Here is a 25,444-nt window from a genome sequence, read left to right as displayed (position 1 = left end):
GGCTTGGGATGCAGAAGACCTGGGCTGATTGCATGGCCTTGGGAAACTTATCTAACCTGTCTGGGCCCCTTTGCACTCTTCAGCTCAGATATCCTGAGGTTAGAGTTGCTTCACAGAGCACCAAGGTTCTGTGGAGATGCCTCAGAGGCTTCCATGACAGGAGGCCAATAAGACGGGCTGTAACCTCTGAACCCCTCACTTCAATCAGATGAGAGTAGTTCCACTGTCACGTTTACATGTCATGATTCTACTTAAGATTTCACTTGATAAAAAGAATCTTCTGCTTGAAACTATGTGTCTGCTGACTCTGTACCAGGTGCTGTTGGTCTCCCTGCATACCTCCACCCCCTCACCAGGCTTCCTGGTAATTCCACTGAGCCTGAGGCAATACCCACAACAGTGACAGCTGCCTCAGATTCAAGTTTGTCCAGCTTTGACAGTGTTCCCATCACTGGAGGAGGGACAAGCTGAGTCTTATCCAATCTGAGGTTAGTGCAGGCCAAGTCTCAGCTAAGACCTGGGAACCCTGAACCCTTATCTCCTTGATTCCTTTTACTGCCCCTAGAAGATGACCCCTCCCCCTCCTCCACCTCGCTGCTCACAGACTTGAGTAGCCAGAAGTAAGTAGTAGGGTGGTGGGCAGGACAGAGGGGCTGGAACCAGCACACAGATGGATACACTTCCTTTATCGAGGGTGACAAACCAAACCAAAACAGAAAAACCCCAAACATGTAAAAACCCAGGGTGCTAGAAATACAAACTCAATTCATTCAAATTCAAGCTCATCCAGACCCTGGTCACAAGCCCTCGTGAGGTGCATGTGAGCACCAAGTCAGGGAGAGGGGGACAGGAGTGAGGCCAAGAAAGGGTGGGCAGGGGGTCCTAAGAGGCCCCCTAGTGATCACCCTCACACCGGCACCTCCACCTTCCCAGTGACGGTGAAGACCTACCAGGCCCTGTCCCTGTGACCCCCCCACCCCACCCCTGGCCAGGGCTTCGAAGGCCAGTCCCAAATGGTTCTACCCTCCCTTGTTCCATCCTCACTTGCTCAGGCTCCTCGCCTCACTCTTCTCCTCCTCCTCCACTTTCTTCTGTGATTAGTAGCAGGTTAGGATACTGTATAAGCCACAGTGAGGCTGGGGGCCAGGGGAGGCAGGGTGGAGACGGAGTGAAGAGAGGAGAGGAAGAGCTGTCCAGGGGCCCCTCTCTTCATGGAATCCCAAACTGCACAACCAGCTCCTCTTTTGCGTCCACACGGATCTGAGAAAGTGCACTGTAGGCATAAGCAGCTATCCTGGAGACCTGGGACAGAGGGACCGGGAGAGAGGAACAGAGAGACGGGTGAGAAGGGAGATCCGGAAGCAGGGGGAGGGGATGGATGGCCAGAGAGGGGATGATGGGGGACAGGGAGCCAAAGAGAAAGGGATGGGAAAGACAGAAGGGAAGAACAAAGAGTAGCAAAAGGATGAAGGTTTAAGAGAGGGGATGGGGAGGAGAAAGAAACTAAGAGTGAGGTGGGAGTGAGCAGGGCCCACAGGCTACCAGGCTCCCTAACTCCACTTCCCTACCTCCTCTGAGGTGGAGGGGCGAACCCTGTACCTCGCTGCCACCCAGCGGGCAGGGCCGGGGCGAGGGGTGGCTCACCTGCTGCAAGTCGGCGAAGGGGACAGGCTCGCTGGCCAGCACTTGGTGAGGCTGGCTGGTGAGGGACGGCAGCGGCGGCAGCTTCTTCCAATGGGTCAGGCTGCTGCTCAGCACAGCCAGGCGGGTGCTGGCCGAGAGGGAGGGGGAGGGGGAGGGTGGGGACAGGCAGTCAGGCCACAGTCGGCCCAGCCAGCCCAGGCAAGCTTCACTTCCTCAGACCAGAGAAGCAGGTGACAGCAGCCTCAGCTCACCACGAACCCACTCCAGGCCAACCTCCTTTAGTCTCCATACCCTTGAGTGTCATGGGGCAAACTGGGTCAACAGGACCATCTACTGAGACACCCAAGTGACTTGGGGCCACCCTCCGGGCCACACCCAAACGAGAAGCCTGGACTGGGGCGCAGGCTCCAAAGCTGGATCAGAGGGAGGGGAAGGGAGGGGCCCAAGTAGCCTGAGGGATCCAAGCTGGCCAGGGGCTCACCTGTACTGCCTTGCCCGGTCCATGTACTCGTGCTGCTCCATGCCCTGGGAGTCTGCAGCAGACACGTCGATGATGTTGCTTTGGGGAGAAGAGGCAGAGAGGACATAACAGGTGCTTCCGAGACGGACAAACAAGACTCACTGCCAGCTGCCAACTCCAGGGCTATCTGACACCAGTGTCCCTGCCTGCCCACAGGAGCAGGGCTGGGCCCAGAGGCACCTCTTCCCACTGATCTTGTCCCATCCCCCACGTCCTGGGCCTGGCTCTCCATCCCAGTCTTTCATATGGATGGAGGAGGTCTGCGCCAGGCCCGGTCCTGTGATGCCCACCTGGCTGTCTTGGCGAGGATGGAGGAGAGCAGCGCCTGCTCGTCGGTGCGAGCAGAAGGCAGGCTGTGATAGTTGGGCTCGGCTCCATTGAGGGCTTTGGTGGGTGGGCTGCTAGGGTCCAGCAGCAGCTTCCGCTCCTCTCGGTCCTAGGAGAGGCCATGGGGGGAGACGTCAGCCCTGAGGCCCTTAGTCCAACTCACCTTTATTAGGCTCTCTTCTCAGCCCAGCTCTGACCTTTAAGCACCAAAAATATTTTTATTAGGAATATCCCAAGTGGCCCACTGTACGGAATGTCAGCTCTAAGGCTCAGATCCTGCCTGCCCTTGGAAGCTAAGCTAAGCTGGTGGTCTAGGATGAATTAAAAGTGGAACCAAGCAGTCTTAGAGGCCCTGAAAAGATGGACAGAGGCACAAAGCAGGTATTTAGTAACAGCCCTGCAGCTTCAGAAAATGGTCCAGGGCTTCCCTGGTGGCGCAGTGGTTAAGAATCCGCCTGCCAATGCAGAGGACACGGGTTCGAGCCCTGGTCCGGGAAGATCCCACATGCCGTGGAGCAACTAAGCCCGTGCGCCACAACTACTGAGCCTGCGCTCTAGAGCCTGTGAGCCACAACTACTGAGCCCGCGTGCCACAACTACTGAAGCCCGCATGCCTAGAGCCTGTGCTCTGCAACAAGAGAAGCCACCGCAATGAGAAGCCCGCGCGCAGCAACAAAGACCCAACGCAGCCAAAAATAAATTAATTAATTAATTAAAAAAAAAAAAAAGAAAGAAAATGCTCCAGCCCCCAGCAGAGAAAGGATATTGGAGGCTGGAAGACAGAGGAGGTGGAAAATACCAAAACAGTGGGGTGTAGAGGAGAAACTAATACAAGTCAGGAGCGCAAGAATGGCCCTCCTAATCCCCCAGATCAGATCCTCCCCAGCAAGGCTGTCTCCTCCCAGGATGGAGAGGCCCTGTGAGGCCAGACAAGGCCCTGGGCCCCAAGGAAAAGCAAGTCCAACCTCTCAATGGCCATTCCTCATATTATCTCAGGACAGGAGTCCCAGCTGCAAACTCGGGGTCCCATAGTCCAAGTGTCCCTTCTTTTTCTTTTCTCTTTCTTTAAATAAATTTATTTATCTTTGGCTGCGTTGGAGCTTCATTGATGCGCATGGGCTTTCTCTAGTTGTGGCGAGTGGGGGCTACTCTTCGTTGTGGTGCATGGGCTTCTCATCACCATGGCTTCTCCTGTTACCGAGAATGGGCTCTAGGCACGCGGGCTTCAGTAGTTGTGGCACGCAGGCTCTAGAGTGCAGGCTCAGTAGTTGTAGCACACGGGCTTCGTTGCTCCGCGGCATGTGGGATCTTCCTGGACCAGGGCTTGAACCCATGTCCCCTGCATTGGCAGGTGGATTCTTAACCACTGTGCCGCCAGGGAAGCCCTTTTTTTTTTTTTTTAATTATTTATTTATTTTGCTGCACTGGGTCTTAGTTGCAGCGTGCCGGATCTTTAGTTGCAGCATGTGGGAATCTAGTTCCCTGACCAGGGATCAAACCCGGGTCCCCTGCATTTGGAGCACGGAGCCTTAGCCACTGCACCACCAGGGAAATTCCCAAGTGTCCCTTTTTTTTTTTTTTTTTTTAACCTTTATTTATTTATTTTGGCTGCGCCAAGTCTCACTTGCGGCATGCGGACTCCTTAGTTGTGGCATGCAAACTCTTAGTTGCGGCGTGCATGCGGGATCTAGTTGCCTGACCAGGGATCGAACCCAGACCCCCTGCATTGGAAGTGCAGAGTCGTACCCACTGGACCACTAGGGAAGTCCCCAAGTGTCCCTTCTTGAGGGCAGGTCCCTTCTACTCTCAGGTGATCACTCTCCTCTCCTCTGATGCTCTCTTTGTGTGGGACTCCCAGAACCAAACTTGGTGCTCCCGGTGTATCCTTACCTGAAAAGCTGGAGTTGTTCCCTCCCTTGCCAAGCCACCACACCTCTGTGAATGTGGTTTCATTAGTTTCAGCAGCCCTGTTTCTGCTAGCCTGTGCTAATCACCACAACCCCTAGAACTGACCTGGGACCAAACCAAGTCTCCCTGGTCCTGTATAATTCTATGTGTTATTTCTCCTCGTCTTGTTTTAGCCCCTTGTTCTTATCTACTACAATCTTTCTGAATACAACCCTGCCTTGAGCCCATCAGCTGCAAATCCCTGCTGGCTTTGTGTCAGCTGCAAATTGGATAAGTGGATATGCTGGGTATCTATCCAAAGCATAAAGAACAAGGGTGCCCAGGACAAAACCAGAGACAAGGGGCCATCCTGGCTAAAGCGGACTCACCAGCCCTCAGTGCCAGACCACCAGACTCCTTAGTGTTCCGTTTCAGGCCTATCTCAGTTCCTACCAGACTTTCACACTTGCAGGCTCCCAGCTCCCCTGCCCACAGCTCCACAACTCTGCTTACAGAGGACACTTCCTCCTACCCTGCTTGCCCTGCCCTAGGCAGGGCCAGCCTTTTGACATTACTCTTCTGTCTCAAGCCTAGGTTGCCCATGTCCCCAGTTCCCAACAACATGAGACAGAAGCTATGGGCTTCTGCCTCATCGGCTCCCAACTGCTAGACACCCCGACCCCCTAAAACACAAACTAAGTACTAAAAACAAGATGTTTGCCAAAGATTAAACTATCTCTAAGGAAAGCCAGCTCCATAATGAAGCCAGAGTTTGCTTCTTCTTATATGTCCATCCTTTCCCCAGCCCCACTTCAGACAGATCCTCCTGCAGGATAAGGGGTTCTTCAAGAACAAGGTTGTTTTCCTGAGACCTAGACTCCTGGAAGAGGCCATGCTACCACAATTAGAGTGGACAAATAACATCACCCCATCCCCAAAAGGGTGACTGGAGCATGGGGGAGGTTTTTCACACCAAGGTTTGTCCTGGAGTCAACGTCAACCTGGGAGTCAGAGCTTCACTGGCTACTCTAACACAGACACGTATGTGGCCTATCACTAGCCACCTGGTCTGTGGGCACAGCTAGAACACACAGCTCGACCCAACGGATAAAGACATGACTTGGCATCAAAATACCTTGCCTGTGGCACTTCTCAGCTCTGTAACCTTGGCTAAATCACTTAGCCTCTCTGAAGTTCTTCTTCACATTTAAATAGACATAACTGGTACCTATATGACAGACGTTTTGGCAAGAATCAAGTGAGATAACTGTAAAAGGTCTTTGAAAACTGTAACATGTTATACATTTCTCTTTATTATTATAACAAAGGGTCCGATGTGAGAGTGGGAGAGGAGCCTGCCCAAGACCCGAAAGAGGGGACAGTGAATGGTTGTGGCTTGTAGACTAGGTAGTAAGCGGACCTTCGCCACGTGAGGCCTCAAATCACCCAGGACTGATCAAGCACCATCTCTGGGGGTTAGAAACAGAAATGAAAGCCCATCAAGGGGAAGGTGGAGATTCAAGAAAACCGCAATTCCAGCTAGAAGCTGGTATCCTTTCTCATAAAGAGTTAACCCTTGACTCATTCCCTGCAAGAGTCCATATTATGGTTTAAGGGATAATTTCCCATTAAACCATAGCTTTCCCAGTAGGCAGGGATATTGTCTCCTATTTCTAACAGGCTGGAGTAAAGTGTGAGGTACTGGCCGTATGGCATGCCTAACATAAGGCACAGAAATATGAGTGTATGTTCACTGGGCATTTGGAGGCTTAATGAGGCCCAGGGGCCACCCATCCCTCCCATACAAGTGACATTTTCCCCAGTTTAAGTCCTTGACCCAAAATAGATTCACATGAGTCACTGAGGAAAGACCTACTTCCCATTTACCAGTGATATAATCCGTTTCTGTGACCATCTACTCCACCGGACTGTGAGCTACTTGCTGAAACCTTTCTACAGTTTTTGTCTCTGTGTTGAAATGCACAATCCAGGCTTAGAGATAACCAAAAAGGCAAGTGGCCAACAACTTGAGACTTCATCCTTGAAAAGGTCTTCCCCTCCTCAAAGGAGGTCAGGCAGGCAGGGCAGGGATTAAAGTGTGGCAGGAAGTTAGAATACACCAAGGGGAAGAGACAGAATTTAAAACTGTACAGGCCTTCCCAGCCTAATCCTTTCTGCAAAAGGATCAGATATACAGCCAAATTCCCAGGACAAACACCCTGCTAGCTAGAGGAACCCTGAGGCCCCAGGTAGGGACTGCACTGAGGCAGGCCAAACTGAGCTCCCCAGCCCACCTCTGTTTTCCCCCCAATCTAGCCAAAGCTAAGCCCGATTTGTTGCTTTCCAACTTCCCACACGTCCTGATGTCCTCACTGTGTCTATTAAAACCTTCACTGATCAACTCAAATGACACCAATTTCCAAAGGCCTTCTCTGACCCCAGATCAGCAGTGACCTTCCTTCTTCAACCCCAGGGATTCAGAGTATACACAGATTCCTGATTCATATCGGGACACTCTAACTCAGAGCCTCAGCTTACCCACCTCTACAATGGATTCACAAAGCCCGTTAATGCAAAGCACAGAGAAGGCACAGGAAGCTGGGAAGAAAGTACTTCCCCGAGACCTAGGCTGAGGATCCTTGAAGTTGTAAAGGTCTGAAGGTAGGGAAAGATGGAAGGCGCGGGAGCGAGCGGGATAGGCGGCTGCCTGCACATCCCAACACAGGGGCTGTGCAGAAAGAACTGGGGCTTTAAAAGGGGTAGCAGTCCGGCCCGGCGTCTCCTCTGTAATCTGTCCTCTCCGGGCCCCCGTACTCAGTGAGCCCTGCAGTCCGGCTGACCCTCTTCTGCAGCCTTTTCTCTGGGCCCCATGCCCCAGGATCTCAGCCCTCACTCCCGAGCCCCGCCCGCGGCGGCCGCACCTGGTCCGAGTCCTCGTTCTCGCTGCTGTAGCAGCACCCCATGGCGGGGGTCGGGCCGGGCGCTCAGGCCGCGCCGAGGAGGGACGGCGTCCGTCAAGAGCCCTTCCGGTCACATGACCCGCGCCTGCATCCAGCAAGTAACCACCGCCCCCGCGCCTACCCCTTCCCAGACGAGCTTAGCCGCTGCGGCTGCCGCCGGAACCCCGGCTTCCGGCCCCGCCCCTACCGCGTGATCTTAGCCAACCAATGGGAAGGCACACGCTGCGTGACAGACCGTGAGACACGTGATGCAAGGAAAGGGAGGGGCGGATCATATGACTTAAGCCTCTTCCCGGTCTCAGCCGGAGACCTTCACTGACGGTTATAGAAGCCCACGTGTTAAGTGTATTGTGTGTTCCCGTGGCAGCCAGGCTACCTTTGTGGGCCAGTGAGCGAATTTATACCAATTGCCGTCATGAAATACTCTGCTAAATGCCTTTAGAGGGGCGAGGAGGATCCAGGCTCTATGCTCCAAGAGTACACACCAATAGGCCCAGTTGCCTGGCGCCAAGGCTGGCTACATACAGAGGGTGTGGCACCCAACCTGGACTGGGGATCTGAGACTTACTGGAAGAAGGGACCTTATACCTTTACAAACTGAAGCAGAGTGGAGCTCAATCCTGGTGGAGGAGATAGAGGCCACCTCAGTGATCTCCTTGCCCTCAGGCATTTCTCTTCAATCCTGCCTTTTTACAGCAGTCACAGTAATCTAACACACAAAGCTCACAATCAGTGCTCTTCTTAGAACCATCCCACGTCTTCCCTTGGACTCAACACAAGTCCAAGTCTGTCATGCAAGATCTTGCAGAGCCTGACACCCACTCCAAGCCCAGGGTAGTGGAGGAGGGGTTGGGGGAATGCCTCACCAACCACAGGGAAATACTTGGAGTTTCCTGATTGACTTTCTGGACCTTGCACACATGGCCTGGCACACTGTCTCCCCACCTGGTCTGCCTGCCAAAAGTCCCTGTGTTCATGGAGCATGCCTTCTAGTGCTCACATTATATTGTATTCTCTGTTCCTTTGTCAGTCTCTTCTAACAAAGGTGGAGTTCCGGGGGGACAGGGACAGGATCCGACTCTTGTCTGTGACTCAAGCCTTGGCACTTGCTTAGAATTTGGAATTATTGAGTAACTTACAACCTCCCCATCACCTTGGCTCACACCATACCCTATGTCCTGAACCAAGGGATTGGAGGAGAGGTCACCAAACCCAGCAGCTTTATTACCCCTCAAATCAAGACCCTGGAGTTCTGTAAGTTCTTTGAGGGCTCCTGAAGGGTAGGAGGCAGCTCCAGCTTGTCCCTGGGGTTGGTAACTTGAACTGCAGGTCTCAGGTGACAGCAGCAGCCTCAGCATCAATAATTGACAGCAAGTCCAGCCTGCCTCAGGGTTCTTCCCCACCCCAAGGACTCCCCCTCCTGTCCTATGCTCTGATCTTCCCCAAGCAGGAGCCTCCGGCCCAGGTAAGCAGGGCCCTTGAGTGTGGGTTCCCAAGCACACCAATTCAGATTCACCATCACTCACCTACCCCTACCTATTCACCCCATTCATACACTCGTACTTTAATTTTTAGTCACCACCACCAGTGGCCTCAAAAGGGTCAGACGGTCCAGTGCATGGGAGAAGACAGGGCACTTATCCCAGACAGGGGGTGGGGGGAATGGGGAGAAGAGGCTGAGTTGGGGGAAAGTGTGTGCTGTGTGTATATGTGAATGTAAATGTGAATGGAATGCTGAGAGAGAAGAGAGGAGGGGAGTGCAGGGGAGGGGAGATAGGACTGGAGAATAAATATACAATCAAGGACTCTTCCCACCCCCAGGGAAATGCTGACAGAGGGAAGAGTCCTGGGGTGGTAAGGACATCTCATCCTAACACGCCATGGAGTGTTTTGATTGCCTTTTACTGAGGCAGAACAGTGACAGTGAAGGGGTTCCTGATTGCAAAGTTGTGCTCTTTTGCTACACAGTAATGGGTCAGAGACCAAGCAGGCAGTGGGTAAGGTGGGAGGAGAACTCAGGAAGGAACTGGTGAAAGGGGTCCTGAAGAAGAGTGACTACAGAGATAAGGGAAAACGGGTGGAGGGAGCAAGGTGAAGATGAACCAGGAGTAGGAAGAGATAGTTTGGGGTTGGGTGCTGAACGTAAGACAGTATATTGTCCTTGAAAGTACATAGGCTTGGAATCAGACCAGCTTGGATTCAAATCCTAGTTCTTCCGTGTGACTCTGGACAGAGGACTTAACCTTTCTGAGCCACAGAGTGTAAAATATAGGGATAACTGCTACTGGTAAGGGCTGCACAAATGACAGGCAAACGACACGTGTGGGTTTCCCTCCCTTCCTCCACCCCAGGGCCCAGGTAGGGACCATGTCCCCCGCCATCGCGCTGGCCTTCCTGCCACTGGTGGTGACATTGCTGGTGAGGTACCGCCACTACTTCCGACTACTGGTACGCACGGTCTTACTCCGGAGCCTCCGAGACTGCCTGTCAGGGATGCGGATTGAGGAGCGGGCCTTCAGCTATGTGCTCACCCACGCCCTGCCTGGGGACCCTGGTCATATCCTCACCACCCTGGACCACTGGAGCAGCCACTGCGAGTACCTGAGCCACATGGGGCCTGCCAAAGGTCAGTGTTCCCTAGCCTTCTGCTCCAGGAAGCACCTCCAAGATGGTGAAGGAAGATCTGGGATCTGCCGCTGCCTTGCTGGGTGAATTAGGCAGGTTCTTGATCTTCTGTGGGTCTCTTTTTTCTCCTCTGGAAATGAGGGGGCTGGGCAAAGTTATACATTCATCCACTAAAATTTATCACCACCTCTTTTGTACCAGGTGTGTGCTAGGTGCTGGGGGAGGAGGTAGAGGCCAGGGATGAATCAGCCACAAAGGCTGGCCTCAAAGGGGGCATGATACAGGGGAATAACCACCTCAGCACACGACCCATAACCTTGTAATTATCTGTGTCTGAGTCTTTCTCCCCCACCATGGAGGCTCCTCCAGCCCATTCAGGGTAGCTGTCTGGCTGGATTTGTCTGAGTCCCAGCTGTCAGCACATGTATTTTTAGAGTCTCATTTAAGAAATTCATCCAATTCAATGGTTAGAAAGATATTCAATGAACAAATCAAGGGAGAATGAAACTAGAAGGTCTAGCAAAGGTCTCTCAGGAGCCTGGACAGTGGCCTCTCAGAAACCTGGTGGTTGTTTCTGCCTGGGCCCTCCTGGAGGAAGCAACATCTGAACCGGGCCTAGAGGGATTGCTTTCGAGTTGGCCAGGTAGTTGAGGATAGAGGTGGGGGAGGACAAAGCCAGCCACATATCTCAATGTGGCATGAAAAAATGAGCCAGCATGGTTGACTCTGGGCACAGTTGTTCGGGATGGCTGTGGTGGGAAGAATTGAGAGCTGAAACTGGAAAGGTAGGATAGGGTCAGGTCCAAGAAAGTTCTGACTGTCAGGCTGAGGATCCGATGTTCAATCCCAAAGGCCTTTAGGTTCATAGGAACCAGGGAGCAATAGGGTCAGATTTGTCAGAAAGATTCCTAGTGGTTGGTGTGAAGGAGGCAAGCTGAGAGGGACAGGGAGACCACTGGGTCTGCTAGGACTGTAATCCAAGAAAGAAATGAGACTCCCGCTGGTTGGGGGTTGCAGCGGCAAGTGGGCATTTGAGACCCCTTTCCATGAGGGCCCCTGCATCCATCTCCCATGCCTGCTGCAATAACCATCTCCCATGTCTGCTGCAATAACCATCTCCCCTCATAGGTCAGATCCTGATGCGGCTGGTGGAGGAGAAGGCCCCTGCTTGTGCACTGGAGCTGGGCACCTACTGCGGGTACTCCACACTGCTTATTGCCCGTGCCCTGCCCCCTGGGGGTTGCCTTCTCACTGTGGAGCGGGATCCACGCACAGCAGCAGTGGCTGAAAAACTCATCCGCCTGGCTGGCTTCGACGAGCGCACGGTCAGCCCCCATCTCCCCAACCCTGGTCTCTTTCCTGCCACCCCAAGCCCTGCCCTAGCCAGTTTCCCCATGGGGGAATCCCACCTAGGAGAAGGAAACAGCTCCACTTAGGGAACTGTGAACCTGGAGAGTGTATGAGCTCTTGTCCTCCTGTTCCAAGTCATTGGCATGTATTTGCTGCTGGATGACAAAGAAGCAGTTAAGAAGAAAGTCTCTGGAGCCCAGCAAATCTGGGTCCAAACCTTAGTCTGCCTCTTGTTAGCTATGTGATCTTGGGCAAAGCACCTGTCCTCTAAATCTCAGCTTCTTCACTAGCAGAATGAAAATCACAATGCTGATCCTGACTTCTTGGGTTCTGAGGCCAGAGGAAATACGAGAACACACATGGAGACCTAGGCCAGGGCCTGGCACAAAATAAGCCAGATCCCGGTAGGGTCTGGTGTGGGAGAACAATCCCTCCCACCCTCACCTCCAACTCCTCCCACCCCCACAGGTGGAGCTCATCGTGGGTAGATCAGAGGAGGTGATCCCGCGCCTAAGAACCCAGTACCAGATGAATCGGGCTGACCTGGTGCTCCTGGCACACAGGCCCCGATGTTACTTGCGGGACCTGCAACTGCTGGAGGCCCATGCCCTGCTGCCAGCTGGTGCCACAGTGTTAGCTGACCACGTGCTCTTCCCTGGTGCACCCCGCTTCCTGCAGTACGCCAAGAGCTGTGGCCGCTACCGCTGCCGCCTCCACCACACTGGCCTCCCTGACTTCCCTGCCATCAAGGACGGCATAGCCCAGCTTACCTACGCAGGGCCTGGCTGAGGTCCAGGCCCAGGGGTACTTACTGCTGCCTCCCCCCACCCCCCAACCAAGCAAGGACCTCAGAATATCCCCTCCCCTCCCTGCTTGTGGACTGACACGTACTGGGCTCAGGGCTACGGAGGCTCTCCTCCCACCTCTGTCTCCACACTAACCTGAGGCCTCAAGTTCTGTCAGGCTGCTTGATCCCACTGGTCCCCCTCCTTCCAGTCCAGAGTCATGGACTGACAGGCAAGAGACTTCAGCTCACAACACAGCCCTGTCACTGATTTGCTAGGTTACTCCATGGGAGTCCCTGCCCTGCTCTGAGATTTAATCTGTTCTAACACCAAGGAAGTTGACTAGGAGAGCTCCAGGGGCCTCCCAGTTCTGGCGCTCAGAAAGCCTGCCTCCCACCCCCCACCCCACCCCATGCCATTCCAGGTGGGATCAAAGGAAACAGTAAACACTGAGTTAGAGGCCCCGCAGGAATGGCTGGGTGCAAGCTGGGCCCGAGGAAATGGCAATGGAGCCTGGGCCCACAGCCAGGGCTACCCTGGCCTTCCCTAGCCCCAGCCGGCGTGGCCAGGTAGATTTGCCTGAAGTCCCTTGAGAACCGTCTCCCCAAAGCTCAAAACAAGATGCTGGACTCCTCTAGGCCCCACCAAGAAATAGGGAATAGACGTGGGGAAAAAAATCAGTCCTGTGTCTTTATTAAAGAGAGTTAGAAAGAGACTAGATCTGGCAACCAAGGGGTGAGGTGCTGGCCAGAAAGGTGGGGTGGGCTCAGGCCCTGCGGATTCAAGGGCAGACTGATGGCCTGGGAGGGGCCAAGGATACCAGGTGCTGGCAGCAGCTAAGGAGGTGCCTGAGGGTGAGCTTTCAGGCACTGGGGTGGGGGGGGGGGGTTGGGTGATCAGCTGGATCCGCAGGGGGTCCAGGATAGGTTGGGTGGGCCTGGAATCTTCCTGAGACCACCCTGCCTTGTCTACCTAGATCATCCACTGGTCCTGATCCTGCTCGTTGCCTTCCATGTCCACCTGGAGAGGAGGCTGGGTGTGGGTGGGGAGGGGCCTCAGCCACCCAGCCAGCCCCAGTCCCAGATCCTGCCCCTGGCTGGATCCAGGGTTTCTGTACCCGCTGGCTGCCAGTGAGGTCAGGGGTAGGGGCCCAGGAGCAGAGGCCCTCCCCCACACCCCTGCGTACCTCATTGACCTCTCCATCATCAGGTGACTCATTGTAGTCATTCATCTCATCCATGTCCTGCATGTCCTCATCATCCTCCGAGTCCTCTTCACTATCCTCGTCGTCATCTTCATCTTCCTCTTCCTCGTCATCATAGTGCTGGTGAGGCAGGGAAGAGCCTGTAGCTTCTACAGGTCTGCCTGGGCCAGTTCAAGGACTGGCCCACTTGGAGCCTCTCTCTGGGGACAACGAATGAGCTCCATTCCCCAGTCCTGTCCCAGTTTAATCTAGCAGGCTGGTGCACGTTCTGCAGGACCTTAGTGCTGAGCCCAGTGCCCACCCCCTCTACCTCCTCTTTTCTGTCCTTCATCCAGAACTGAGGACCATGACTGCTCTGGAGTCAGAGGCCAGACCTTCAGAATTAGAGCAGAGCCTTGGCCCACCTGGGCCCCACAGAGGCCCCACCTGCTGGAGCCACTCACCTCTGAGGCCGGCTTGCCAATAGGTACCAGGTTGTTGTCTTTCTCTGCAATGCTCTGGAGCTGTGGCCACAGGGGGAGAAGAGCAAGGCCAGGGCCCAAGCAGGGCAGTCAGGGGCATGGCACTCACCTGCCCTGCCCCCAGGAAGACCCCCAAGTGTGAAGGAGAAGCTTCCTTCCAGCTCTCAGGAAGATTCAATCCCTTTCTCTCCTGTCATCTGCCACTTACTTATGAACTTGATCCAACTATGTAAACTCTCTAGTCCTTGGTTTCCTCATAAAATTATGGTGAGGATGAAGTGAGACTATCAGCCTAGAACATGACATCTGCTAGATCCTCAATAAACAGTCAAAATTACTATTTCCTATGCTTTAGGGAAAAGAGCCTGGGCTCCAGTCTGGCCTAGAGCTCCCACGGTCCCCAGGCAAATTAGCTTAACACAAAGGTGAGAACCTAGGCCCCCAGCTCAGGACAAAAAGCTCCCCCAGGGCAAGTCTCCAGAGTAGGGCTGGGTCAGCACCAGTGAAGGGGGGCGGGGCACCTGACTGAAGCTCTGCCGCTGTGCTACGTCCTCACTCACCCAGGCCTGATGCTGCTGTTCTTGCTGCTGCAGCTCTGTCTCCTCCACACAGGGTCGATCCAGATTAAACCACAGTGTCTCAGTCACACGGGGGAAGAGTGAGGGAAACAAGGTGGACATGGCTCCTAGACTGAGGAAAAGCGTCAGGTGAATCCAGCTCTCAGATGTGTTTGGTTTTAGTTTTTAGTTGGTTACATTTTGATTTGGGGATTGGGTGGTGTGGAAGGTAGCAGGAAAGTACCCCTTCCCTGTGAGAATCAGACAGACCTGGGTTTGAGTCCTGGCTCCACTGCTTACTAGCTGTTTGACCTTGGCCAAGTCACTTAACCTCACTGAGCCTCAGTTTTCTCATCTGTAAAATGGGGACAATAACAATTATGCCACCCTCATAGTTATTCTGATAATTAAGTAATTTACTTTATGGATAAGTAAAGCTGTTTGTAAGCTGTTCAAGGAGGGAAGAGAATGGAAGCCAAATGTAGAGAGAGGAAACCAGAATGCAGACTAGCCTTACAAAATTAAAGACAGCAGGACTCTACTGAAACTCTCTCTACCTCCTCCAAACACTGAGACCTACTTTCTGCTCCTCCGTGCCGCCCACACCATACCCACCCAGTGTCAGAAATTTTGGACCCTAACCACCTCTATAATGAACCACAGCCAAACTAGGGGGCAGGGAGGGGAGGTGTTATCACGTGCAAGTATGGCTCAGTAAGACATTCTAAAGGTATGAGTAAATGCATGAGCAGATGAAAGACTACATGAACTAACATGTAAGAGAACAAGTATTCAGCTCAGATTCAGCAGCTGAGGGAGCTGAACAGGAAGGTCCCAGAGAATCTGAATTAAAACCTTTCAGCTCACAGGAAAACTGAGGCCCAGCGACAGGCAACAACTAGGCTCTAGGTGCCACGGTTGAGTTGGGCAAAGAACTCTCGCGGGGAAGAGATCCAGGCCGGGCACTAGAGGTGAGCAGGAGAAAAGAATCTACGTCTAATTCTGCTCTTGCCCTAACGCACTTAACCAATCCGGGGCCAGCCGCTGCTCTTCCGTGGAGCTCAGCTGCCCAGCGCGTTTAAGAGGCACAACAGAACCCTCTCTCAAGTCCCATAAGCACTGAAGGGCCAGAGCCTGCGGCTCCGAAAGCCCAACCCCTCACCGCAAAGCCACCGCCCATTCTCGGCTTATTATGATAATGACCGTGGAGTTGACCAACAGGAAGAAGGCATGGGCGGGATTCGGGCAGGTATTTGGGGTTGCTAACCGAGAAAGGAGCGGGGCCTGGATAAGGCCAATTAACTGGAAGAACTGCTGGGTGACAGGAAGTGACACCAATGAGTGACGGATCTTGTGCGACGGGGTGGGGCTTAGTTTCGAGGAAGCGGCCAATGAGCTGGAACCCTTTTAATGTTTAAGGGAGTGTGAACAGGCAGCTCCTGAGGAGGCGGGTCAAGGGAATGAGGTTTCTCTGGGGACGAGAGGAAAGAATGGGCAAAGAGACAGCAACAGCAGCCTGTCTTATGTACTTACCGCGCCGGGAGGCGGCAGGCGGCGGCGACCCGGAAGCACTTCCCTCTGCCTGAGCGGAAGAACCCACCAAAACCTGGGACACACAAAACGCATGCGTCCTTGGTCTTCTTTTGTTTCCCGCTCCCGCCCACCGGACTGGAAGTGACGTTACACACGTTAGTCACGTGTTGGGTGGAAATTTGGCGCGCCTGCTCTATTGGCCCCGCCTTGAGTCTCAGCCAATCGGTCTCTCCAGCCTGGACCCGCCCCAACGGCCCCATTGAGCCCCGCCTTTCTGTCCCCAGGCGGTATTTGCTTGCCAATCCGTGTTGAATTCAACACCTGGCGGCAAGCAGCGTTACTACTAGAACTGTTTGTCCTGCTGCGTCCCAGGAAAATTAGTCGGCTTCTACCCTAGAATCGCTGGGTGATTTTACGCCTCGCCCCTCCTGTTTGTCTTGTCTCCCCCCTCAGTTTCCCGTTTGGGCGCATACATTCATTTATGTATTTCTTCGACAGAAATATTTGAGTCCCTACTATATTCCATATTCCAGGCCCTGCTAGAAGCTGGGGCTAAATCTAGGAACATGGTCCCTGTCCTCAAAGACCTCACAGTCCAGTGGGGAAGCCAGACTCTGTACACCTGCAGTGGACTCACTGGTCTCTTAAGACTGCCTTTCCAGTTCTGCATTCCAGATTTTGTAAGGGCTTAAGTGATTACTCAATCTCAGGCGCAGCATTCTGCTGCTGGGAAATTCAGCTGCCCTCTCCCGGACTGGGCTAAATCCGCTTAGCTGTCAGCCTTGTCATCTCTCTCCCAGTCCTTTGCTGATGCCTCCGTTTTACTAACCTCTGACTCAGCTTCCCTTTCAGAGATTCTTATGCCTTCTGGCAACGGAAGTCCTTCAAACCCAACCCCCATTGAGCCCCATCACTCACCAGCCCCTTTCAAGGCTAGCAGTCATCCATAGATAGTTCCACTCCTGCCCTGACCAAATGTGTGACCTTTAACAAATCCCTTTTCCATGTCTGGACTCAGTTTCCTTTTCAACCAGCATCATAATCTCTGCCCAGCCTTCTTCGAATCTTGGACTGATGTGAGGATTTGATGAGATAACATATTTAAGAGGTAGTGTACTGTGCATATGACTGTCATTGTTGCCAAGCAGCTCTGGTTGTTATAAAGTTTTTCATTAAAGAGTAAAATTTGCCCCTTGGAAATGTCCACCTTTTTCTTTCATTCATTCAAGCAATATCTACTGAGTACCTTACATATGCCTGCCACTATTCTAAGTAATGGATACACAATAGTGAACAAAACAGACCAAAAAAAAATCATGAGGAGACTCATGGTGCTTCCATTTTAATAAGAGAGATAAATAAAGAAGATAGGTAAATAAAATATATAGTTTTAAGACTGCAGTAAATATTAAGGAGGAAAAATAAGTCAGAGAAGTGGGAATAAAACGTTGATAGGGGAGATGTTTCCTTTCACTTAGGGGGGCAAGGAAGACCTTACTGGGAAGGTGACCTTTGAGTAAAAGATCTGAAGAAAAAAGAAAGGGGGCACTATTCTGATATTTAGGGAAGAGCATCAAGGAAAGAACAAGTGCAAAGGGCCTGGAATGGCTGGAGCATAGTGTTCTATGGGGAGAATGGGAGAAGATGAGGATAGAGATAGGAGCCAGAAAGTACAGCTTCGCAGATCACAATAAGGACTGCGGTTTTACCCCATGTTGAGGATCCCGTGAAGGGTTATGAGCAGAGGATCCACACAATCTGATTTAGATTTTAACAGAGTTACTCTGGCTGTTTTATGAAGAAAAATTCAGTGGGGACAGTGGCAGAAGCAGGGAGACCAGTTGGAAAGACAAGGGAGGTGCTGGTTTTGGGGGGAAATATCTGGAGCTCATTTTTGAGTGTGTTGACTTTGAGATGTCCATTAGAGTAGGGATGTTGAGGGAGCAGGAGGGCATATAGGTCTGAAGGTCAAGGGAGAGATCAAGACTGGAAATATCAGTTTGAGAGTCATCAGCACATGGATGGTGTTTAAAGCCATGAGAGTGGATGAGCCCACCAAAGGAGTGAGTGTAGATGGGAAATCGTTTCCTTCAAAATTCAGAATTTGAGGAAACTAGGAGAAGCAGAAAACTAAACTGAGAAGGAGGACCAAAAAGATAAGCAGAAAGCCACGTAAATTGGGTGGTATCCTGGAAGCCAAGTGAAGAAGGGGTATCAGGAAGGAGGTAGTGCTGCACTACAGTGGAGTTCTGTATAAAACTGTTTCTATTTGTTTCCTCAGCAGACCATGAGCTCCTTGAGGGCAGAGACTGAGTGGTTTCTAAGTCCCCAGAACCCACCCTTGACCTCTCCCTTCTCGATCCCTTATCTGCTCCTTCAGTGTCCCCATCAGTCACCCCCTCTGGTTCTTTTAGTTACAGGATCCCTACACGTCCGGCATCCTTTGCCTCCATCCTTCCTGACAGCTCTGGCCTGATGGAAATCCCCCAGTAACCTAGAGTTTCTTACCTATATCCTCAGCCAGGTTCAACAAGCCATGGTGAGCTTCCCTGGTGGTGCAGAGGTTAAGAATCTGCCTGCCGATGCAGGGGACACGGGTTCGAGCCCTGGTCCGGGAAGATCCCACATGCTGCAGAGCAACTAAGTCCGTGTGCCACAACTACTGAGCCTGCGCTCTAGAGCCCGCAAGCCACAACTACTGAGCCCTCATGCCGCAACTACTGAAGCCCGCGCGCCTAGGGCCTGTGCTCCGCGACAAGAGAAGCCACTGCAATGAGAAGCCCACGCACCGCAACGAAGTGTAGCCCCCGCTCACCGCAACTAGAGAAAAGCCTGAGCGCAGCAACGAAGACCCAACACAGCCAAAAATAAAATAAATAAAATAAATAAATTAAAAAAAAAAAAAACAAGCCATGGTGACGGGGGAAGGGGAAAAGGAAGAGGGAGAAGTGGAAATTTGGGGTGATACCCTATTTTTGGCTCAGGCAACTGAGTCAGTGATGGTGCCACATTCATTATCCACCATTTATCCTTGCCAAGTGCTTGACTTGTTTTTCCTTTCATTTCAAGGATGATAAACTAAGACTCTGAGGGAATTTCCTGGCAGTCCAGTAGTAGGACTCCAGGCGTTCACTGCCGAGGGCATGGGTTCAATCCCTGGTTGGGGAACTAAGATCCTGCAAGCTGCATGGAATGGCCAAATAAATAAATAAAGACTCATATTCCTTAAAAATATAAAAACTAAAAAGGTTAAAAATTTGCCTCATATTCCTTCATCTGTTCCACTGTTTGGTCGGCATTTATTGAGTGCCAGTTGAGTGCCAGACACCTTGATAGGCCCTGGGGACAGAGAGATGTAGCAGAAATAATCCCTATCCTAGAGGAAAATACAGTCTAGTGAGGACTAAGACAGTTACAGACAATTATAGAAGAGGGTAGTAAATATTAAAATCAGTGTATACAGAGAGTGTTATAAGAACACAGAGGAAAGAGAGATGAATGGATTCTGGATAAACTGAGTTTAGACTTTGTTTGAAGGAAGGAAACATTTGAACGGGCCTTGAAGGATGAGTAGGGGTTTACCTAGTAGACAAGTGGGAGAAGGGGATGCACAAAAAGGCGTATTGCATGCAAAGGCACGGAGTTAAAACCAGATGATGTATTTGGAGAACACTGAGAATCTTTTTGGGCAGAACTAAGTGTCTCGGGGTAGACAGAGAGATGAGAAGGAACGTTAGGGGGACTCTGATGGGGTAGGGCTTTGGTGGTCCTGAGATAGAGTGGATGCGATGAGAGCCAGGCATCCTGGGACTTACCTTGGCTCTATTACTGACTTTCTGGAGACCCGAGGCAGGTCCCTCCCCCTCCCCCAGCTTTCATTTTCTCTGACATAATATCCCAACCATGTCTCCAGCTCTGGTGTGAATCCCTGGAAGGCACTTCCCTGACCTGGCCCTTTCTGTCCTGAGATGTGTTTTACCCAAGCCAGGGCCTGGGCTGAAAGCAGAAGCCAGGATGGGGATGGGGATTTCCCAACAGTCAGAAATAAATCCAAAGCCCATAGGCTGGAGAGAGAAGTCCATGGCTCTGTGCAGAGACTTCTCCAGGATCCAGGAAGGTTTAGACCTGAGTGATGTGAATTCAATGCTAGTAAGGGCTGCTTCCATGGTCCTTGAGGAGTATGGCTGGCCCTGGTAGGGGACAGAAGGAAATGTCAGTCACCATCTCTTATGTATACCTAAGGATATTTGGTCTCCAAAGAGCTCTCACACTTGTCATTTCCTCTTATCCTCACCCCAGTCCTGGAAATCCTGCTCCCAGTTAGCCTGTGAGGAATGTGAGGCTCTGGAAGGTGAAGTCGCTTGTCCGAGTTGAAGCTACAACTCAGGAAGGTCAATCTTGCATTCGCTCCACAAAGCTTTCTTATGAGCCAGTCTGTGCTTGGTGATGGGGGACCCACAGAGGAGTCAGATCTGAGTCCTCATCCCCTGGAAGCCCCCAGTCTAGGTTGGGAGGCATCAAGCAAATCATTAGGCCCTTGAGGGCAGGTCTCTGATTCATGTCTATTTCCTTAGCACACAGCACAGTGCCTGGCACAGAGTAGCCACTCAAGAAATGTTTATAAAAGATGGGCTTTTCTTCCCTTCAATCTAATGGAACTGAATCCATTAGACGTGTGTTCGTGTGACAACTGCTACACTAGAGACAGATTCTGAGAAGAGTGGGGGCAGTGAGCAGAGAAGGGTAACATGTGGGTGTGGAGGTGGGGAGGCATCCTCAGGGAGATGAGACTTTGAAGGAGGAGAAGTCACAGGAAAGGACAGTCTAGACAAGAGGGGGCTGCATGAGCAAAAGCACTAAGGCCTGAAAGTGTGGTGCGCCTGGGGCATGGCCATGCTTGCGGGCCTCCTTGTGGCCATCCTGGTGATGGGCACAATGAGAGGAGACAGGATGAAAAAATGGTGCCCTTGTTACCAAGTCCAAGCTTGCACCGCTCACTGCATGACAGGCCAATAAATCGAGAAATGAGTTGTTGAGATAAGGAATAGTGACTTTATTTGGAAAGCCAGCAGACCGAGAAGATGGTGGACTAGTGTCCCAAAGAACCATCTTACCTGAGTTAGAATTCAGGCTTCTTTTATACTAAAAGGGGAGGGGGTGTGGCTTGGTGTAGGAATCCTTTGTTCTTGCAGCTGTCCGTGTAGGTGTGGTCACAGTATTCCCATAAAACTTCAACAAGACAAATGTTATCCTCTGTTCTGCACCTTTTAGTCTCTACATGAATGGAATGACACCTTTAAAGGGTCGGAGCCTTGAGAATGGGCTAGCCTGTATATTTCAGGTTATAGGCAACATTCTTCTACAAAAGGGGCAAAGCCAGCATAACTCAGCACAGGCAACAGCACAAAGGTCAGTGCTAAAGGAATAGATTCAATATGGAGTCAGGTTTGTTATTCTCTGTTATACCCTGTCCTCAAAGGATGACACATACCCTTGGAGGAGGACGAGGAGACACTGAGAAGGGCTTCCTTGAGCAGGAGAGACTTCAGCTGTACCTTGAACCATGCTTCAGAGTTAGAGAGTGAGAAAGGAGAAAAGAAGAAACCTTCCTGGTGGGAGGGGACTCCCTGAGCAGGCACTGGGGTGTGTGGTGAATGAGGAGACTGCTTGGCAGGAGAGCATGGCAGGCGTGTGGAGGAGATGCTGTGGGGAGCTGGAGAGCCCCACTGGGTGGGCTGGCTGAGGGAGTACACCTTTGCTTGGGGTACAAGATTCCTCTACCTCAGGGTCATTGTAACGGAGCAAATGGGCTGATTGCCTGCTGCACAACGGAAAGACCAAATAGCAGGCAACGGTTGTTTTCAGAGCGCAAAGACTTTATCGCAGCCAAATTACGAGACAGGAGGCACTGTTCAGATGTGTCTGCTCCTGGGTTTTTGAGTGGGATATTTATCTTGGAAGCAGGAAGTGGGGGGGAGGGGGGGGCTTGGAAATGATTGGTGGAAAGTGTGTGTAAGTTTCTATGTAAGTTTCAGGAGTTTTCTGCTCAGGCAGGCCTGACTGCTTTTCCTGTCTCTTCGTGGGTGGCATGTGCAAATTGTGTGTATGTGGAAGGGGGGGGGGTGTCCATATGTAACATGTAGTGGATTTTTTTTTTTTTTGGTCTCACCACTGCACTGCTTGTGGCATTCTAGTTCCCCAGTCAGGGATAGAACCTGGGGCCCCCTGCAGTGGACGCATGGAGTCCTAACCACTGCACCACCAGGGAATTCCCCATGCGGTGGGTTTAAAGTTCACTATCAGTCATCATTGTAGTCCTTCAATGCACCTCCCATCCTGATGCTCAGTTGGAGAGATTTCAGCAAGTTGTATCCATATCTGCAGTTTCCCTGATACTCCGAAAAAAACCAAAAGGAAAAACAAAAAACAAAAAAAACCTTCTGTTCTTGGTGTATTATTTTGTTTCTACTTTATGGGCCTCGTAAATTACATAGCACATTTCAACTCAACACCTCATTTATTTTCTGGTTAGCAAACAGTCATTGAAGTCTCTCCTGGGCCTGACTCTGAGTTTAGGATGGCTGCATGAGTTATAAGTGATTACTGTGGATTCTCTTCCAAATCCCTAGAGAGCCAGCCCCAGGAGGGGTGCTGTAACAGGGAAGAATAAACCTGACTCCATATTTGATCTGCTTCTTTTACTTTAACCTTTTATTCTATTGCTTTTGCTTTGCCTTAAGAATGTTGCCTTAAATATACAATGGAGAAAAGACAGTCTTTTCAACAAGTGGTGCCGGGAAAACTTGACAGCCACATGTAAAAGAATGAAATTAGAACATTCTCTAACACCATACACAAAAATAAACTCAAAATGGATCAAAGACCTAAATGTAAGGCTGTACACTATAAAACTCTTAGAGGAAAACAGAGAGAGAACACTCTGACATAAATAGCAGCAACATCTTTTTTGATCCACCTCCTAGAGTAATGAAAATAAAAACAAAAATAAACAAATGGATCTAATTAAACTTAAAAGCTTCTGCACAGCAACAGAAACCATAAACAAAATGAAAAGACAACCCACAGAATGGGAGAAAAATATTTGCAAATGAAGCAACCGACAAGGGCTTAATCTCTAAAATATACAAACAGCTCATGCAGCTCTATGTCAAAAAGACAAACAACACACTCAAAAAATGGGCAGAAGATCTAAATAGACATTTCTCCAAAGACTACAGATGGCCAAAAATCACATGAAAAGATGCTCAACATCACTAATTATCAGAGAAATGCAAATCAAAACTATAATGAGGTATCACTGCATACCAGTCAGAATGGCCATTATCAAAAAGTCTACAAACAATAAATACTGGAGAAGGTGTGGAGAAAAGGGAACCCTCCTACACTGTTGGTGGGAATGTAAATTGGTAAACCACTATGGAGAACAGTATGGAGATTCCTTAAAAAACTAAAGATAGAACTACCATATGATCCAGCAATCCCACTCCTGGGCATATATCCGGAGATAACCATAATCTGAAAAGATACATGCACCCCAATGTTCACAGCAGCACTATTTACAATAGCCAAGACATGGAAGCAACCTAAATGTCCATCAACAGAGGAATGGATAAAGAAGATGTGGTACATATATACAATGGAATATTACTCAGCCATCAAAAAGAATGAAATAATGCCATTTGCAGCAACATGGATGGACCTAGAGATGACCATACTAAGTGAAGTAAGTCAGGCAGAGAAAGACAAATATCATATGATATTACTCATATGTGGAATCTAATTTTTAAAATGATACAAATGAACTTATTTACAAAACAGAAACAGACTTACAGATATTGAAAACAAATTTATGGTTACCAAAGGAGAAATGTGGCGTGGAGGACCTTGGGATGAACATACACACACTACTATGTATAAGACAGATAACCAACAAGTACCTACTACGTAGCACAGGGAACTCTATTCAATATTCTGTGATAACCTATATAAGAAAAGAATCTAAAAAAGAATAAATATATGTATATGTATAACTGAATCACTTTACTGTACAGCAGAAACTAACAGAACACTGTAAATCAAGTATACTCCAATAAAATTAAAATAAAAAATAAAAATAAATAAAAGGTGAGAGTATATGTAAAATCTAAAAAGAAATTAAAAAAAAAAAAAGACTAAGCTCCCACAAGCCATGCAGTGCAGCCAAAAAAAAAAAAAAAAGAAAAAACCTGAACTCACAGATAGAAAGAACAGAATGGTGGTAGTCAGAGGCAGGGGGTGAGGGGTGAGTAAAATGGGTGAAGATGGTCAAAAGGTACAAACTTCCACTTATAAGATAAACAAATCATGAGGATGTAATGTATTTACAGCATTACATAGTGACTACAGTTAATAATACTGTATTGGGGACTTCCTGGTGGCGCAGTGGTTAAGAATCCGCCTGCCAATGAAGGGGACATGGGTTCGAGCCTTGGTCCGGAAAGATCCCAAGTGCCGCGGAGCAGCTAAGCCCGTGCGCCACTACTACTGAGCCCACGCTCTAGAGCCAGCAAGCCACAACTACTGAGCCCATGTGCCACAACTACGGAAGTCCGCGTGCCTAGAGCCCATGCTCCACAACAAGAGAAGCCACTGCAATGAGAAGCCCGTGCACTGCAACGAAGAGTAGCCCCCGCTCGCCACAATTAGAGAAAGCCCACGCGCAGCAACAAAGACCCGATGCAGCCAAAAATAAATAAGATAAATAAATTTTTAAAAAAATACTGTATTGTATATTTGAAAGTTGTTTTTAAAAGTAGACCTTAATGTTCTCATCACAAGAAAAAAAATGTGTATGTTTGGTGATGGAAGTTGACTAGATTTATTGTGGTGATCATTTTACAATAAATACAAATACTGAATCATTATGTTGTACACCTGGTACAAATGTTATATGCCAATTATACCTCAATTAAAAAAACAAAACAAAACCAAAACAAAACAAAAAGGAATACAACAAAAAAAAGAATGTTGGGGACTGCCCTGGTGGCACAATGGTTAAGAATCTGCCTGCCAATGCAGAGGACACCTGTTCGATCCCTGGTCCGGAAGATCCCACATGCCACAGGGCAACTAAGCCTGTGCGCCACAACTACTGAGCCTGCGCTCTAGAGCCCGTGTGCCGCAACTACTGAGCACATGCACCGCATCTACTGAAGCTCACATGCTCGAGAGCCCATGCTCCACAACCGCAATGAGAAGCCCGCGCACCACAATGAAGAGTAGCCCCTGCTCGCTGCAACTAGAGAAAGCCTGCGCGCAGCAATGAAGATCCAATGCAGCCAAAAAAATAAATTAAAAAAAAAAAAAAAAGAATGTTGTCTATAGCCTGATATATACAGGATAGGCGATTCTCAAGGCTCTGACCTTTAAGGGTATAACACTCTTCCATTCACAGACAAATGAAAAGTTGCAGAACAGAGCATAACATTTGTCTTGTTGGAGCTTTACAGAAACATGATGATCTGACCTACATAGACAGCTGCAAGAACAAAGGATTCCTATGCCAAGAAGTCTGCAACAACCAACCACGCC

General features: G+C 50.3%; 3 protein-coding genes across 6 annotated transcripts in view; 1 reads left to right on the top strand and 2 right to left on the bottom strand.

Annotated features, from left to right (window-relative positions):
- Window positions 1-12,761, top strand: part of LOC137772552 (leucine-rich repeat-containing protein 51) — a 28,390-nt gene extending 15,629 nt beyond the window's left edge. Inside the window, exons 7-9 of the mRNA XM_068556525.1 lie at window positions 9,690-9,964; window positions 11,092-11,288; window positions 11,782-12,761. Coding sequence (XP_068412626.1) covers window positions 9,690-9,964; window positions 11,092-11,288; window positions 11,782-12,102 — 793 coding nt within the window. The 3' untranslated portion in view covers window positions 12,103-12,761. The remainder of the gene's footprint in view (window positions 1-9,689; window positions 9,965-11,091; window positions 11,289-11,781) is intronic.
- Window positions 668-7,479, bottom strand: LAMTOR1 (late endosomal/lysosomal adaptor, MAPK and MTOR activator 1). Its single transcript, XM_068556535.1, has 5 exons — window positions 7,300-7,479; window positions 2,455-2,600; window positions 2,126-2,203; window positions 1,645-1,771; window positions 668-1,302 (listed from the first exon to the last, which is right to left on the bottom strand). The coding sequence occupies exons 1-5, from the start codon at window positions 7,339-7,341 to the stop codon at window positions 1,210-1,212; spliced, it is 486 nt and encodes a 161-aa protein (XP_068412636.1). The 5' UTR covers window positions 7,342-7,479; the 3' UTR covers window positions 668-1,209.
- Window positions 12,762-12,763: 2 nt separating the features above from the next.
- Window positions 12,764-25,444, bottom strand: part of ANAPC15 (anaphase promoting complex subunit 15) — a 70,222-nt gene continuing 57,541 nt past the window's right edge. The window contains exons 3-7 of one of the 4 annotated variants that reach the window (XM_068556531.1): window positions 15,854-15,926; window positions 14,324-14,453; window positions 13,746-13,805; window positions 13,285-13,422; window positions 12,764-13,130 (exon numbers count right to left, since the gene is read on the bottom strand). In XM_068556531.1, the coding sequence (XP_068412632.1) occupies window positions 13,071-13,130; window positions 13,285-13,422; window positions 13,746-13,805; window positions 14,324-14,453; window positions 15,854-15,926 (461 nt within the window). In that variant the 3' untranslated portion in view covers window positions 12,764-13,070. Of the gene's footprint in view, window positions 13,131-13,284; window positions 13,423-13,745; window positions 13,806-14,323; window positions 14,454-14,590; window positions 14,608-15,853; window positions 15,927-25,444 lie in introns of those variants that run through there. The other 3 variants (XM_068556532.1, XM_068556534.1, XM_068556533.1) reach the window with 3 other exon arrangements.

This window comes from Eschrichtius robustus, chromosome 11 (genome assembly GCF_028021215.1).
Source record: "Eschrichtius robustus isolate mEscRob2 chromosome 11, mEscRob2.pri, whole genome shotgun sequence".
Classification (NCBI taxonomy): Eukaryota; Metazoa; Chordata; class Mammalia; order Artiodactyla; family Eschrichtiidae; genus Eschrichtius; species Eschrichtius robustus.
The sequence above is the reverse complement of the archived record's forward strand: the minus strand, read 5'-3'. Positions and strand labels throughout refer to the sequence as shown.